Here is a 16842-nt window from a genome sequence, read left to right as displayed (position 1 = left end):
CTAACCCCCAATGATACTTGCGCATTTACACCAAACAAATTTAATAAGGCAACCTCATGATTTACATGGCTGAAATACTGTGCAGTTCTCATGTAGGTTCCTTTATATACGGATCTGGCAAAAACAGAACAAGACTTCCTATGGGAAACAACCATAAACAGAATGTCTACAACTTGATGCACCAACACCAATGATACATTCACATTTAGAAAGTGTAATAAAACAAAAATATAGTAGCCTAAAGGTTTATATGAGTGAAATACAATGCAAGTTCTCATGTAGACCTGGCAAAACAAAAGAAGACTTTCCATGGAAAACAACCATAAACAGCTAGCATACATAATTTACAGTCCATGCTGCATGAGGACAAGCAGTTCCTTATAGGAGAAGATTATTACTCCCTCCGTTCCGAAATAATTGTTGCTGGAGGTTTCTAGTTCAACTTTCGTCTAGTTCAGAAATATCCGCACTTTCCAATTTTGCCCTCAGAGTCGCTCACTCGCCCAGCCGCACTCACTCGCTCGTACTCTCCCAACCGCCCTCTCTCCCACGCTTCTCGCCGCTCGCCGGCCTTCCCCTTCTCGCCTGCCTCCCTCCGTTCCGAAATAATTGTCGCTGGAGGTTTTTAGTTCAACTTTCGTCTAGTTCAGAAATATCCGCACTTTCCAATTTTTCCCTCAGAGTCGCTCACTCGCCCAGCCGCACTCACTCGCTCGTACTCTCCCAACCGCCCTCTCTCCCACGCTTCTCGCCGCTCGCCGGCCTTCCCCTTCTCGCCTGCCTCCCCTCTCCCCGTCGCTCGCCGGCCTCACCCTCTCCCCGTCGCCGACCTCTCCCTCTCCCTTTCCACCGCCCCCTTTATCTCCACCACCCCGCCTCCACTCACACCCCGGAGGTCAAAAAATCTAATCTTTTGCGCCGACGACGAGCTTCTACTCTGGAGGCGTGGATGTGGAGCACAAGCGCTGGATCTGGGCGACGGAGGCGTGGATGTGGAGCGGCACCCGAGTGGCGGATCTAGAGCAGCGGCGAATCTGGAGCGGCGTCTTCGTCCTCACGGTGCCCACGTCGTCGGCGGCGGCGGCGGAGTAGCTGCTTCCTCCCCTGCCCAACGTAAGTAATCCCCTGCCCAACGCCGGAGTACTTAGTACTGTAGTCTTTCCTCCCGCCGGTCGATTTGTTTGATCTGAAACAATTAGCTTCTCTGTTGTTTGGTTGGCAATTAGCTTCTCTGTTGTTTGGTTGGTTGGATACCAACAGTGAAAAGGGAGAGCGAGAGGAAGGGGCAGATGCTGTATCCTGAGGCAGAACAATCTTGTGAGCTTGGGCAAACCAGTGCTATTTCTCTGAATCCATGAGCTAACAGTTTTCCTGATGCCTCCCAGCCCCGGATGCTAACCAGTGTAATCACAATATAAACAATACCAACAGTGAATAAAGTCAATTATTTTTGCAATTTCTTCCACAGATGGAGTATAAAGCTAATTGGTTGTACTGTTAAACATCTTCTTTTTTGAGAAAGTACTGTTAAACATCTTGCGCATGTGGTTGCATCTGCTTGTGTTGAGCTATGCTATTCAGGACAGCCAAAAAAGCAAGAGTACTCATCTTGAATTGCTACTGTGAGAGGAACATGCAAGTACTCTGAACATTTGTTTTTAGAAACATTTGGATTGCAGCAATAGAACCCTATTCCTATATAGGAGTAGTTTAGTTCCCGGTAGGGTAGTTCTTGCTAAAGATTTGTATAGAGGAGTAATTTAGTTGGAGCCATCTTTGGACCATAGGCAGCGTCAACTTCCACATCAACGACGTCGCCGGGACGTCCGACAAATCATTGCGTCTCTTAAACTCGCCTTGGTGCGGGTCATCTGTGTGTGCGCGCTTTGATTTGCAATATGCAGGAGGCTAGAATAAAGTGCAGAAATTTGAGTGCCTAGTTCTCAGGTCTCAGCTCCGAGCTACTCATGTTATTAAGTCTAAACCAGTAAACATATACTCCGACTACAGAGGAAAATTGTACTCCGAGTACGTTTCTGTAAGTTAACTTGCATCTAAACAGAGGCAACTCTGCATTGTTTCTGAATCACATTTCATTAAAAAATTACTCCACAGAAATTTAGACCACATTGCTTGTTGACACTTAAACTGCAATATATCAGGCCTTAATTCAAATGGATTAGTAGGAGTAGGAGTAAAAATAAAAGTTTCTCTTCTTCTCTCTTCTTAATACATCAGACCACATTTCAGTTTATTGTTACTGAAACTGTCCATTCACTTAAACTAAAGTGCAGTCAAAGTGAAGTAAATAAAAATAAACTTACTTTTGGTTTGCTTGTCTGAAATGAAATGAAGTAAACTAAAGTGCAGTCCATCTTCACCTTTCCTTGCTTCCTTGTTTTGATTTGATTGTAAATAAATAAGATCTCATTCCATTTGGTTTGCTTGTGTCAGGGAAAAGAAGCAAGGATCCATCCTGTGAGTGAGACCATCGACACACACACTATGTTTTACAAGGAACACACACTATGTCAACAGAGTAAGTGATCCCATATTCCCATTGGATTGAGATACCTCTTTTTCCCCATTATTAGAAGCATGTGGACATTGTTGTCACAAAATTACATGGCAAAATGTTGCCACCTTGCCCTGGATGGCTCTATAAGTATAGTTTGGAATAGTCATGAGATTAAACCTGATACTCCCTCGGTGTAATCATGACAAGACTAATCTTTCATTCACACTTTTCACAAATTTCATTCTTATTTACTGTCAAGACTGTTGGCTTTTCTTACTGTTGGCTTCATTCATCAGGATACACAGCTTTTTTATGAAGTTCTTTAAATATCCAAGTATTGATCTCAAATGGTGTATTGAATTTGTTTCCATTGACTCGCAGAAACTTTAGGCATGTTTGCAATTGGACAAATGGTGTATAACAATGATCATCATCTCTAAATTGGACAATTGGACAACATCAGCAGGAGGACAGCAACAACATTTTCTCATGCATTATAGGTTTCCCAATTGATCATTACACTCCAGTAATTTCTTCTGATGCCAATTGTGAGGGTGATGATCTTGTCTGATTGCTATAATTATTGATCTTAACAAATTCTTCCTGATTGAATGTCTCCTGATCAATTTTACAGACTATTGTACCTAAAAGCATCGACGAATTCTCCCAGTTCTGCTGTAAATTTCAGTGCACCTGCCGAAAACTGATAAGAATTGGGAGCAGCGAGGAGTACCTGGCTAGGACCAGGCGGGGGAGCAGCAAGGACCAAATTGGGAGCGGTGGTGGCGGCGGCCAGGCTGGGGCGGCGGCGATCAAATTGGGAGCGGTGGCGACCAAACTGGGCAAGGACGACGGGGAAGAGACTGGCGAATGAGGAGGAGGTGGCCGGACTAGCAGCTGAAGGAGGTGGAGGGCGGAGGAGGAGGTGGCCGCCCTGGCGGAGGAAGACGACGACGAGGAGCGTCGCGGAGGAAGACGACGACTCACGTTTTCAAATCAGGGGTATTTTTGTACTTTTGCTCGTTTTCACCTGGTCGGAATAACCCCCCAGCGACAATTATTTCGGAACGGAGGGAGTATTAGTTAATTAGATACACAAATTACATGTACAACTGTTGTTGTTTTTGTCCTGGAAGACATGTCAAATAAGAGGACATGTCAAAAGGAAACTTCCACAGCATGTTAACTACAGAATTTTATGTACCAGTTGCATTACAGTGTGATGAACTATGGGCAAGTTAACTTACCACAGGGCATTGATCTAAATAAGAACTTCCCATCCACACCAGATACTGCATGGCAAAGAGCACCTTCCCTGGGTGCGTCGGTCAAACCTTGCGAGCAAGGAACTTCCTTTACATCATTTGAATATAAATACAGGTGAACTCCCAAGATTGGATTTCCCTGGTACAAGAAATGCTTAGTATATGTTAATCTAAAAATCCAGCAAACAAGAAAATCACAACCCTGAAGCTGGCAATTTCAGTCATATGCTTACAGCATTGGTTATAACTTATTGCCAACATACAGATTCCTTCAGTACCTGTGCAACTACAGAGCCATGAATATTGTAACCTGATACGAAGAAAACATCATCTACTACAGCATTTCCAAATCGCAAGTCCACCTACATACAGAAAACAGACTCCACTATAAGCAATACATGTGTGTGATAACATATATTGGCAGATAAGCAACGATGAAATCCTAACCTCTGATGAACCTGTCATCTCAATTTCATAATCAGGATGAGATGCACGCAACCTGTAGAGTCCTGGAAAAGATCAAAGACACACATAAATGAACAAAGGTGCCGCGTAGAAGCAAACAAGTAAATGCATGTCAGGTACTAAGCTCAAATGAGAAGGGGGAGAAACAAGATATACATGGCTATCATTTGTAAATGGGTGCAAGTACGAGTCTGACCAGACTAATCCATTAATGGATACCACTATAATAAAAAGCTGAGCTAGAAATGTTGTGTTTGGACCATAGTTACCAGATCCGCAATTAGCTCGATTCACAATTTGATTTCACGATCACAAATCGGGTTCACTAGGGGGTATACATTTCCAATTCGCAAATTGGGAATCAGATTCATGCATTCGTTATTTCCGTTTCGAAATCGCTGTACACAACATATTTTTATCAAGAGCTAGAAGTACCAAATATTTCTATTCACTCAAAGATCCTGAATTATTGAAAGTAAAAAAGGAAGCTGAATAGGAAAAAAGGCACAAAAATTTTAAGCACTTAAAGCATAAGGCAAGGCTACACATAAATATATAACATATGACAGCCGATTGGGAGATTTAACAGCTAGCATTAACATAAATGCACCACAAGTTGCATAACATGATAACTGTCAGCAAAGCATAGGCCTCAAATCATCTTGTGTAGATGACAGAACGGCGACTGAGCGCCTCTTTTCCTCTTCTCCTTCACCGACAAGGCCGGCCGGAGTGAGGATAGGATGGGAGTGTGGATCCTCGTTGTATATAGTATAGTAGGTGTAGGTCTAGGTTAGGGCGGCCTTCGTGGTGTTTGGCGTCATGCCGGACTGGAGCTTCTCACGGCACTCAAGCTGCGTCGGCTGGTTGCCTTTCACCTCTTCCAGCTGTCTTCCATGGGGGAGGACAGCTGCTGGAGGTGGATCCAGCGGGGGCTCCACAATAAGCTCCTGTGGCAGCCCAATCTGGTGGAGTCTGAAGCTTCTTCTTTCCCTCTTCATCACTGAGGTGGTGGAAGGAAGTATCGGGCTGGATTTGGCTTCAATCCATGCAAATCTGGTGTACCAACAGGAAAGGAAGCTGGCTTTGGTGATTCTCATTTTCCAAGATGCACAGCCACGACCTCTTTGACTGCCGCATTCATGGTTCTTCCGGACAAGCTTTGGTCATTCAGATGTCTCCAGTTTGCTCCGACAAGAGCTAGGGTTGATCGCCAGCTTCAGCCTGTCGCAGATCATCTGCGCGCTCCTTTTCAACTTCCATGCTGGGAGGCCCTCTTCTCCTTGCATAAAGATGGCAAGGCAGTAGCCTCTCCGGCAAGATCGGATTATGCTCCAGGACTCGCTTGCAATCCAAGTGTCTATGCTGGGTTCTTGTTTGCAAAAAGGAAGTATGTGTCTATAATCTTCTTTTTCTTTGGTGTCCTTCTGTAAGCTGTGTTGTACAATTCTGCTCTTTTAATGCCAATTTCAGAACCTCGGGTCCCTTCCCGCTGTTCAAAAAAAAAAAATCCAAATCCCTCCCAGATTCACTAAGCTTTACTCCATGATCCCAACTTTCAAAGGCCAAAGCACTGGAGGTCTCTGTACATACATCCACGCAGCACCGGCCGCCGCCAAAGTTCACCAGCGTCACAACCTACTCATGCGCCACGCTGCTGCAGCGCTTTCCTCTATCGACCATGCTGGATCAGAGCCTGTCCACCACTAAGCTAGCTGCTGATGCTTGTGATTTTGTGCATGGAGATCGGCAACTTGGTAGTGAATTCCGAGCGAACTGGACTGAAACTATGGTTGAAGAAACAGTTCGCTGCAATAGGTTTCCCCCAAATGTCTGGGTCATATTTGCAAAGGATGGAGAGGGGGTGAGTGAGACATTTGAGGCAAAGTTACTACCATGTCTCTGCTGATGTATTGTGGGGTGGGAGTGGGTCTCGTGGTGCAGATGCCTCCGGTGGAACACCAAAGGAGGGAAATGATCTCTTGGCTCTAGGGTTCAACATAACCATGAGAGAGATTGCAGGTACGGTTTGCCATGACACTAGATTCTAAAAGACTTTTTTAGCAACTTAAGTAGACAGATTGAGAAGTTATTCCAATCAGAAACACACGCCAACATAATGAGCCAATTGCACATCTTTTACAGAGGACTTGATCCGTACAAATGGAATAATAAAAAAAACAGATTGAACAACCTATACAAATATAAATATGGGATCTACGGTTCGTGGTACACATGCCTCCGGTGGAAAACCAAAGGAGGGAAATGATTTCTGGGCTCTAGGGTTCAACACAACCATGAGTCCATGAAGGGAGCAGGTATGGTTTGCCATGACACTAGATTCTACACGAATTTTTCACCACTTAAAAAGACTGGTCAAGAAGTTATTCGAGTCAGAAACTCATGCCAACATAACGACCCAATTGCATATCTTTTCCAGAGGACTTGATCCGAACAAATGCAATAATATAAAACAGATTGAACAACCTATAAAAATTTAAATATGTTGGCATGTCATTAACAAGAGTAAATTAAGCATCTAATATATTCAAATGAAACAAAAAAGAAAGACACGTTGACAAATTTTAATTAAAGTCACATCATACAAGTCCTTAATAGGGTACTCCGTAGCTACTGATAACATGAGTAAGAGATGAACTCACAGGAAATGACCAATACTTCTCACATCAGACTATATACACGCATATGCTGTGGTTTTCTAATGATGAATGTGAGGCTAACCAGGAATTATGTTCACAAACGCATATCCTCCTGTTGATGATGTCAAAGCAGATGCAACTAACTCATCCAAATCTGATAACAGCTCAACTTTCACACCAGAAGGTCCTCCATCTTTTGAACAGCTCTTACCACCAACAGCTCCCACTATTTTACCAGATACTGTAAATCTGCATGACGAATTCAACAGTTAAAACTTGAATCAGATAATTATCCACACCAAAAAAAAGTACTAAATAAATGGTCAAAGCAACAGACCCAGTGAATTGAAAGTTTATATCTGCATTTCCATTGCATCCATTTTGATCAATGACAACAGGAACCTGAAAATGTTAATTGATGACTTATCTCACACAATAGATGGAAGTCAAAGCCAAGCAGATAACTAAGACAGAAAAAAGGGAAGAACAAAAAGATTCAGTCGACAAATCAACTTACAGTTTCAGGCTTCCAAGACCATCCCTTAGGCCCCTTAACTCTGACGATAAATGAACCCTGTGGAGAGACAACAAGCCAAAATCAAACAGATTAGGGTCCACAACTGTTTCAATGGGAATGCAGCGCTCACTATTGAAATATCATACACATCACAAAATTAGCTATTACTGTTATATCTAGATAACTCATAATGAAGAAAACCTACACTAAAGGCAAGCATCACCCACAAGTATACCTTGTCATAGACTGGAATGAAATAGTAGCCATTAGGAGCACATTGGGTGCTTTCTTTCACCAAACCATCAACAGTACACAGCTCAACCTGATTCAAAAAGTTTAGGAGGCAATGAATTTGTGCATACCAGATACCACAAAAACAAAAGCATAAAGTAGAATATATGGCCACCAAAAGTAATCTGGAATTAATAATTATACTGCAGATGTAGAATTAGTCTCTATGGCTTTGATATGCATATAAGCAACTATAGCGAAGATATGAGATTTTCTCACTGATGTAGTACGATACATCTTATGCATAACCAGGGTAAAATGACACAGGGTATGTTATTGTTAGAAAAATCCTTGGGGAAACAGATTCAATTAGCTCAAAAATAATTAATGGCAGAGAATATAAACCCACCATCATGATTACAACTGAACCTGTCAATCATGAGTACAACTATTGTTGACAGAGACTATTGTTGACAGAGTTTCTAGCACCTCCAACATTTTTTACTTGCGCCAAGCTTTGCAAATGCATGGAACTTGCTCAAAAGTCACAACCTCCATTTCATTTTTCATGTAAAACTGCGTAATCAAGTCACCAGAGCAGTCACCTAATCCCAAGCAAATCTGGTGACCACCATCACTAGCAGCAACAAAATACAACATACATATGGTTGCAGGCAACGAAACATTAGCATTATAATTCTCCGCAACCCAGTATTCATTTTCGCCATGGGAAGAAAGCAAAAGTAGTTTAGTCCGATTGATAGCAACCAGTAGCAGGTAGCCCCATTGCACAAAGCATCTAGCAATTTGTAATTATATAAACAATTGGCCCAAACTAGCAGCGCCACTGGAACCAGTGGCATCCAGCAACTAGAAAAATCCACAAGGTATCAGTTCAGGTGAACTATCTCAAGCAACAAAACGTATCCCTGCTGAAGCACCCATTAACTACTAGCAGAGACTAGATCAAGTGCAGCAACGTAGATCGCATACCGTTATGTCAGAGTGAGGGGGTGCAGCAACTCCCTCACATCAGAGTGCGGCAACATAGTGCAGCAACTTGATCGACAACAAGTACAGAACGCAACGATAATTTACGAAATAATTAGAGTGCGGCATGTATCGCATACCGTTATGTCAGAGTAGTCGAACTTGGACTCCGACGCCCTCTTCGACTTGGCCAGGCCCGAGCTCGCCTGCACCAAGAGCCCAATCAGAAAATGCATTAGAATCAAGCCAACCCAAGCCGAAACTGAAGCTTAGCGAGTAACACGAGGAATACTTCGACAAAACCGCCGCATCCGTCGATCTCGTCGGAAGCAGCGGAGAAGGCGGCGAGGGTGAGGAGGAGGAGGAAGGGGAGGAGGGGGTCCATAGATCGGATCTAGTGGGCGCAGAGCATGCCAGGGAGATGACGAGTTTGAGGAGATGTGCGGGGGGTGGGGGTAGGTGTAGTAATAGCAGTGGAGTTGCGACTTGATCCTGGAGTAAAATGCATCAACCGTCCCTGAACTTGCTCGCGAGGACCAAAACGGCCCCTAAGCCCTAAAACTGATCCAATACGGTCCCTAAACTCTGAAACTGATCAAATACGGTCCCTAAATTCAATCTAAATCCTTCAAAGTGCACGCGCACTATCTAACCAAACCGGGCGGCCGCTTATCGCGCCCGGGTGCGCCAGGTTTGTCCATATCCGGACGTGGGGAGGCCCACATGTAAGCCGTAGAGGAGGGAGGAGTGAGGGTCGTGGGCGGCGGTTTCGAATTCTGTGCCTGAAATCCCTCGCCCGCAGCGGTGCTCTCTCCCCATTCCATCTTCGTCTTCGTCCTCGCCAGCCTCTCCACCAAACGGGCGCGATACGGGGGAGTCGCGGCGGAGTGCTTAGGTCGGCGGCGGCTTGCGGGTGGTTCTCCGTGCGGGGGAATCGCTGCTGCTCCTCGACATCGGAGGTATGCTCGCGGGGCGCGGATGTGCCGATATGTGGGGGGAATGCTTTCTAGGGTTCGGGAACGGCGCGAACTACCCCCGCTTATGCTCGATTTTGGTCATGTTGAGTTCCTTTCTCCTCTCTAGTAGCACGCACCCAACGGTGGTCGGGATCTATAAGGACCCGTCTAGTGGGGTTGTTCAGGGCGCGGGGTGGCTGGCCAGGGCCAAGGTGTAGTTGGCCAGGGCACGGGGTAGTCGATAGGTAGCAGGGGATGCACGTCCACGACGCCCGTTGCGCGATTTTAGGACGATTGGTAGTGTTGTTTAGTTCATGTTCAATTGGCAGGGGTTTGAGATCTGTTCATGATTTCGAGTCCTTCTCCAATTTGTATTGTTTGTTATTAGATGTGCGCAATGTTGTGTGCAATGCATTGGCTGATTTGAAGTTGTTGTACAGAGATTTAGGTAGAGATTTTTGGTTAGTTGCACAAAATTCTCCCCAGTTGGCTGCATCAATATAGTAGTTGGCTGTCCATATGCTCTGCAGTTGCACCAGTTGTCTTGGTCAGTTGGCTTACTGTTTGTATTAGTTGGTTATCTACACAGTGTTCAGTTGCACAAGTTGGCTGTTCATATGTTATACACTTGCGCTAGTTGCCCTACTTAGTTGGCTTGTTGTTTCCCCCCTACTGTGTGCAACTAGGGACCCTTGTTTGCGCAATTTAGCACCAATGCTTGTCAGTTTTCCAATATAGTCTACCCAATCTGCCAGCCTTGTGGTGGATGTGATGGTTCATGTGTTTTTCTCCTGCTGTGTGCAAATAGGGACCATCACTTGTGCAAAATAGTACCAATGGTTGCCAATTTTCCAATATAGTCTACTGATTTTTCTGCCAGCCTTTGTGTTGGATCTGGTCGTTCGTGTGTGTTTCCTCCTGCTGTGTGCAACTAGGGCCCCTTGATTGTGCAAATTAGTACCAATGCTTGCTAATTTTCCAATATAGTCTACCCAATCTGCCAGTCTTGTTGTGGATGTGGTTGTTCATGTGTTTCCCCCTGATGTGTGCAACTAGGGACCCTTATTTTTGCAAATTAGTACTAATGCTTGCCAATTTTTCAATATAGTATGCCCAATTATTTTGCTGGATATTTGGTTATGCATTTTTTGTTTGTCCCAATTGCACAAGTTATCATACTCAGCTGGTTGCCTTTATTTTTAACTATTTTCTGCCTAATTATTACTTGCCACAGTTAAACTTAGTTGGCTTATATGTTGTCCAGTTGCACAAGGTTGACTGCCCAGTTGGCTGCATCATTGTAGTAGTTGGTTGTCTACATGTTTTACAGTTTTTTGCACTAGGTGTCCTGCTTATGTGTAGAGGTCTGCAGATCAAAGCAACCTGAAAGCACAAGTGCTCCCTGGGTGGTTTTGGTAATTAATGTCAACATATCTCTTTGTTGGACTAATGTTTTCATCTAGTGTATTTCAGACAAGTTCAACAGATGGAGTGGCGTGGACAAGAGGATGTGGAACCCCTTCAAGATGCTAAGGACAAAGGATTGGCTCAAGCTCAAAAGCTCAAGACTCTACATTTTACTTTTAATGATCCAAGATCACATTGAGTCCATAGAAAAGCCAATATTATTAAAAGGGGGTGAGGTGTTGCTTAATGGCTTACTTGCTCAAAGTGCTTAGTGATATGCTCCAAAACCCTTAACCACTTTCTCATATCCACATATGTCCCAAACCAAAAGTCAAACTCGGCCCCACCGAAACTTTCTATCTGGCGCCACCGAGTTCATTCGACATAGCCACTCCCAGAAACCCTAAGCAATTCGGTCTCACCGATGGGATCCCGGTCTCACCGAGATGGGTTTGCAAACTCTCTGGTGCCTGTTGCATTTATTTCGGTCCCACCGAGATTTGCAATCGATCTCACCGAGTTTTCTTGACCAACTCTCTGGTTATCTCATTACCAAAATCGATCCCACCGAGTTTGTGTAATCGGTCAAACCGAGATGAGGTTTTACCCTAACCCTAGCACATCGGTCCCACCGAGTTGATAATATCAGTCCCATCGAAAAGCCTAATGTTCACATTTTGAACTAAATCGGTCTGACCGAGTTTCATTATTCGGTCCCACTGAGTTTGGTGAATTATGTGTAACGGTTAGATTTTGTGTGGAGGCTATATATACCCCTCCACCCACTCTTCATTCACGAGGAGAGCCATCAGAACATGCCTACACTTCCATCATACATTTTCTGAGAGAGAACCACCTACTCATGTGTCGAGGTCAAGATATTCCATTCCAACCATATGAATCTTGATCTCTAGCCTTCTCCAACTTGCTTTCCACTCAAATAATCTTTCTACCAAATCCAAATCTGTGAGAGAGAGAGTTGAGTGTTGGGGAGACTATCATTTGAAGCACAAGAGCAAGGAGTTCATCATCAACACACCATCTATTACCTTTTGAATAGTGGTGTCTCCTAGATTGGTTAGGTGTCACTTGGGAGCCTCCGTCAAGATTGTGGAGTTGAACCAAGGAGTTTGTACGGGCAAGGAGATCGCCTACTTCGTGAAGATCCACCCTAGTGAGGCAATTCCTTCGTGGGCGATGGCCATGGTGGGATAGACAAGGTTGCTTCTTCATGGACCCTTTATGGGTGGAGCCCTCCGTGGACTCGCGCAACCGTTACCCTTTGTGGGTTGAAGTCTCCATCAACGTGGATGTACGATAGCACCACCTATCGGAAACCACGCCCAAAATCTCCGTGTCTTCAATTGCGTTTGCACACTCCAATCTCATCCCTTTACATTCTTGCAACTTGCATGGTTTACTTTCCGCTGCTCATATACTCTTGTCATGCTTGCTTGATATGTATTGTGATTGTTTAAAATTATGCTAAAACTCCACCTCAACTCAAAGAAATTAAAAACTGCAACTTTTCTTGATTAGAGTCTATTCACCCCCCTTCTAGACACCTCTTCTCGATCCTTTCAATTGGTATCAGAGCATTGGTCTCCATTGCTTTGGTTTAAACACCTTTGAAGGAAGATGGATGTGTCTACGTTGGGGAGTCTTAGACATAAAGTGCCTATACTTGATGGAGAGTACTTTCATGAGTGGAAAAATGAGATGCTTGAGATTTTCAATGAATATCACTTGAACAAGTACATTACTAGTCCTTGCATTACCCCTTGTGATCCTTTGCATCCCTCTCCTGATGAGGATCTTGGCATGATTCGCAATTTTATAACTATCAATCTTATCATTAGAGGATTGCCCAAAATTTTGATTGCTAGCTTACCTACTCTTGATTGTGCTTACACTATATGGAGATTTCTTGAGGAACGATTTCCAAACTATTCCTTGCAAAACTTAGATGAGATCCTTCATAAGTCTATTGCCTTGAGTAAGATGAATTCCAATGATCCTAGGTTTAGTGATTGTCTATTTGAACTTACTAATCTCATGCGTGCCGAAGGAGATGTTGGAATCATTAGCAATATCATCTCCGAAGTCATTAGAATTCATAAAGATGATTATTGTGATGATCATTTATCTAATGAATCACTCTCTCTAGGAATTGATCCATCACAAGACGATGTTGAACATGGATACTATGATGAGGATGATGATAGTGACTTTGATCTCGATGAGTCTATGAGACACTTTGGTCTTATGGCTAATCTTCGCGGCTACATGGCTGGAGGAAAGGAATGGGTCCTTGACAGTGGATGTACTGATCATATGACCGGAGATAAGGATATGTTTCGTGAGCTTGCTGAAAACGACGGCCCTCGGAAGTATGTCACCTTTGGTGATAACTTAAAGGATAAGGTGGTTGGCCTTGGTAAGGTGGCCATCTCACATGATAGCTCCATACAAAATGTTATGCTCGTTGAATCTCTTGGCTACAATTTACTTTCCGTATCTAGACTTGCTGACTTTGGTTTCAATGTCCTATTTACTGAAGTAGATTGCCAAGTGTTTCGTAGATATAATCATAAAATGGTCTTTACCGGTATACGTAGAGGTGATCTTTACATTGTTGACTTCACTAAAAAGCTCAACCTAGAACTTGCTTTATTGCTAAATCTTCAAAAGGTTGGTTCTGGCATAGAAGGTTAGGTCATGTGGGCATGCAAAATCTTGATAAGCTTATTAAAGGTGATCATATCCTTGGAGTAAAAGATGTTATATTTGACAAGGATAGATTGTGCAGTGCTTGTCAAGCAGGAAAACGAGTAGGAGGAAGTCACCTCGTGAAGAACATCATGACCACGAGAAGACCGCTCGAGCTACTTCATATGGATCTTTTTGGTCCCAATGCCTACAAGTCTCGGTGGTAACTCATTCGGTCTAGTCATAGTCGATGATTTTTCAAGATTTACGTGGGTGTTCTTTCTTGATGATAAATCGCAGGTTCAAAAGATCTTCAAGAGCTTCGCTAGGAAGGCCCAAAATCAATTTGAACTGAAGATCAAGAAGGTTCACAGCGACAACGGAATGGAGTTCAAGAACACAAATGTGGATACCTTTCTTAACGAAGAGGGGATTTCACATGAGTTCTCGGCTACATACACGCCTCAACAAAATGGAGTTGTTGAGAGGAAGAACCGAACTCTTATTGAGATGGCAAGAACGATGCTTGATGAGTACAAGACTTCAAAACACTTTTGGGCGGAAGCGGTTGAGACGGCTTGTCACGCAACAAATCGCTTGTATCTTCACAAGCTACTCAGCAAGACGACATACGAGCTCCTCACCGGTAACAAACCCCACGTTGGATACTTTCGAGTATTTGGCTCAAAGTGTTACATTCTTGATAAGCATCGTCATTCTAAATTTGCTCCTACATCTCATGAGTCAAGAATGGAATATTCCAAAGCATTCACTCCTGAAAGAATTTGAACTAATTGTGCCACAGTCGAGCGTTTTTGTCCAGTTTCCTACTTGGTTATGGCTCAAACTCTCACACTTACCGTGTCTACAACAATTTCACCCAAAAGGTTGAAGAGACAGTAGATGTGAAGTTTGATGAATCTAATGGCTCGCAAGTAGAGCAATTGCCAATTGATGTAGGAGACAAAGACCCTTCGGAAGCAATCCAAGACTTGTCTATTCGCAAGATTCGTCCAACGGAGGTGAAGGAGAGTACCTCGTCCGTCCAAGTGGAAGCTTCTACCTCACGACAAGGTGAACCAAGAGTTGACACGGAAGCATCCACAAGTGGGACACATCAAGATGAAGAAAACAAGGAAGTACACAAAGATGAACCTCATCAATCTCCTTCTCCACCACGACAAGAGAACGATAACATCAACAATGAAGAAGGCCAAGAAGAAGAACAAGATGATGAAGAAGATGTTCCACCCCGACCCAAGCAAAAGCTCTCACGAGTTCGAGCAAGAGTCTCAAGAGACCGTCCCGTCGAACAAATCTTCAATGATATCCAAATCGGGAGAATCACTCGCTCTAAAACTCGTTTGGCTAATTTTTGTGAACATTATTCATTCATCTCTAGCATTGAACCTATGAAGGTTGAAGAAGTATGGAAGATTCGGATTGGATAAATGCTATGCATGAAGAGCTACACAACTTTGAGAGAAATCAAGTGTGGACATTGGTCGAGAAGCCCGACAACAACCACAACATCATCGGTACCAAATGGGTGTTTCGCAACAAGCAAGACGAAGATGGTCAAGTCGTTCGCAACAAAGCACGTCTCGTCGCCCAAGGCTACACTCAAGTCGAAGGTATGGACTACGGTGAGACATATGCCCCCCGTTGCTAGACTTGAGTCCATCCGCATCTTACTTGCCTATGCTAATCACCATGCTATCACCTTGTACCAAATGGACATTAAAAGTGCTTTTCTAAATGGTGAAATTGAGGAGGAAGTTTATGTTAAACAACCTCCCGGCTTTGTCAATCCTAAGAAACCCGATCATGTTTACAAACTTCACAAAGCTCTTTATAGTCTTAAACAAGCTCCTAGAGCGTGGTATAAATGCTTGACCAAGTTCCTTATTGAGAAAGGATTTGAGATTGGAAAAATAGATTCTACTCTTTTTACTAAAAGGGTTAATGGTGAATTATTTGTGTGCCAAATTTATGTTGATGATATCATATTTGGTTGGACTAACCCTCATTTTAGTGAAAAGTTTGGAAAGCTAATGTCTAAGAAGTTCGAGATGTCTATGATGAGTGAACTCAAGTTCTTTCTTGGTTTGCAAATCAAGCAAACTAAGGAAGGCACATTTGTTTCTCAAACAAAGTACACCAAGGACTTATTCAAGAAGTTCAACATGCAAGAAAGCAAAGGTATGAAAACTCCCATGCCTACTAGTGGACATCTTGACTTGACCAAGGATGGCAAATCGGTTGACCAAAAGGTTTACCGCTCTATGATTGGTTCATTGTTATATCTATGTGCCTCTCGTCCCGATATTATGCTAAGTGTGTGCATATGTGCACGATATCAAGCGGCCCCCAAAGAATGTCATCTTAAGGCTGTGAAAAGGATAGTGAGATACTTAATATACACCAAAATTTGGCATTTGGTATCCTAAGAGGTCCTCTTTTGATCTTGTTGGCTATTCCGATTCAGACTATGCCGGAGACAAGGTTGATAGAAAGTCCACTTCGGGTACCTGTCGATTTCTTGGTAGATCTCTTGTGTCTTGGTCCTCCAAGAAACAAAAATCGGTATCCTTATCCACCGCCGAAGCGGAATACATTGTCGCCGGTTCATGTTGTGCTCAATTACTTTGGATGACCCAAACTCTTAAAGATTATGGGATCAATGTGAAACATGTTCCATTGCTTTGTGACAATGAGAGTGCTATTAAGATTGCTCACAATCCCGTGCAACATTCTCGAACTAAGCATATTGAAGTTCGTCATTATTTCATTCGAGATCATGTTGCTAATGGGGACATTGATCTTAAGCATGTTCGTACCGATAAGCAATTGGAGGACATATTCACCAAACCGCTTGATGAGAAAGTCTTTTGCCGTTTGAGAGGAGAATTGAACATCATTGATGCTTCAAACTTGGAGTAGGAACTCCATTTGGATACATGCAAGGCATGAGCCTATGACTAATCCTTGACTTTTTCTCTTCTGATGATGATCATATGTCTTGGATACATTTGTACCCTTGTATGCTATCTAACCCTTGTAGGTACTTCGACGAATCTAAATCCATGGGATTGCAACTCACTCACATCTTGAGCAGTCTCTA

General features: G+C 43.4%; 1 protein-coding gene across 2 annotated transcripts in view; it reads right to left on the bottom strand.

Annotated features, from left to right (window-relative positions):
• LOC109767058 (uncharacterized) overlaps positions 1-9191 on the bottom strand; it is a 31021-nt gene extending 21830 nt beyond the window's left edge. Inside the window, exons 1-9 of one of the 2 annotated variants that reach the window (XM_020325811.4) lie at positions 8939-9191; positions 8787-8852; positions 7661-7747; positions 7426-7482; positions 7246-7310; positions 6991-7157; positions 4231-4292; positions 4062-4145; positions 3766-3922 (exon numbers count right to left, since the gene is read on the bottom strand). In XM_020325811.4, coding sequence (XP_020181400.1) covers positions 3766-3922; positions 4062-4145; positions 4231-4292; positions 6991-7157; positions 7246-7310; positions 7426-7482; positions 7661-7747; positions 8787-8852; positions 8939-9031 — 838 coding nt within the window. In that variant the 5' untranslated portion in view covers positions 9032-9191. Of the gene's footprint in view, positions 1-3765; positions 3923-4061; positions 4146-4230; positions 4293-6990; positions 7158-7245; positions 7311-7425; positions 7483-7660; positions 7748-8649; positions 8658-8786; positions 8853-8938 lie in introns of those variants that run through there. The other variant, XM_073510406.1, reaches the window with a different exon arrangement.
• Positions 9192-16842: the final 7651 nt, after the last annotated feature.

The sequence above is a fragment of the Aegilops tauschii genome, chromosome 3 (assembly GCF_002575655.3).
Source record: "Aegilops tauschii subsp. strangulata cultivar AL8/78 chromosome 3, Aet v6.0, whole genome shotgun sequence".
Taxonomy (NCBI): domain Eukaryota; kingdom Viridiplantae; phylum Streptophyta; class Magnoliopsida; order Poales; family Poaceae; genus Aegilops; species Aegilops tauschii.
The sequence above is the reverse complement of the archived record's forward strand: the minus strand, read 5'-3'. Positions and strand labels throughout refer to the sequence as shown.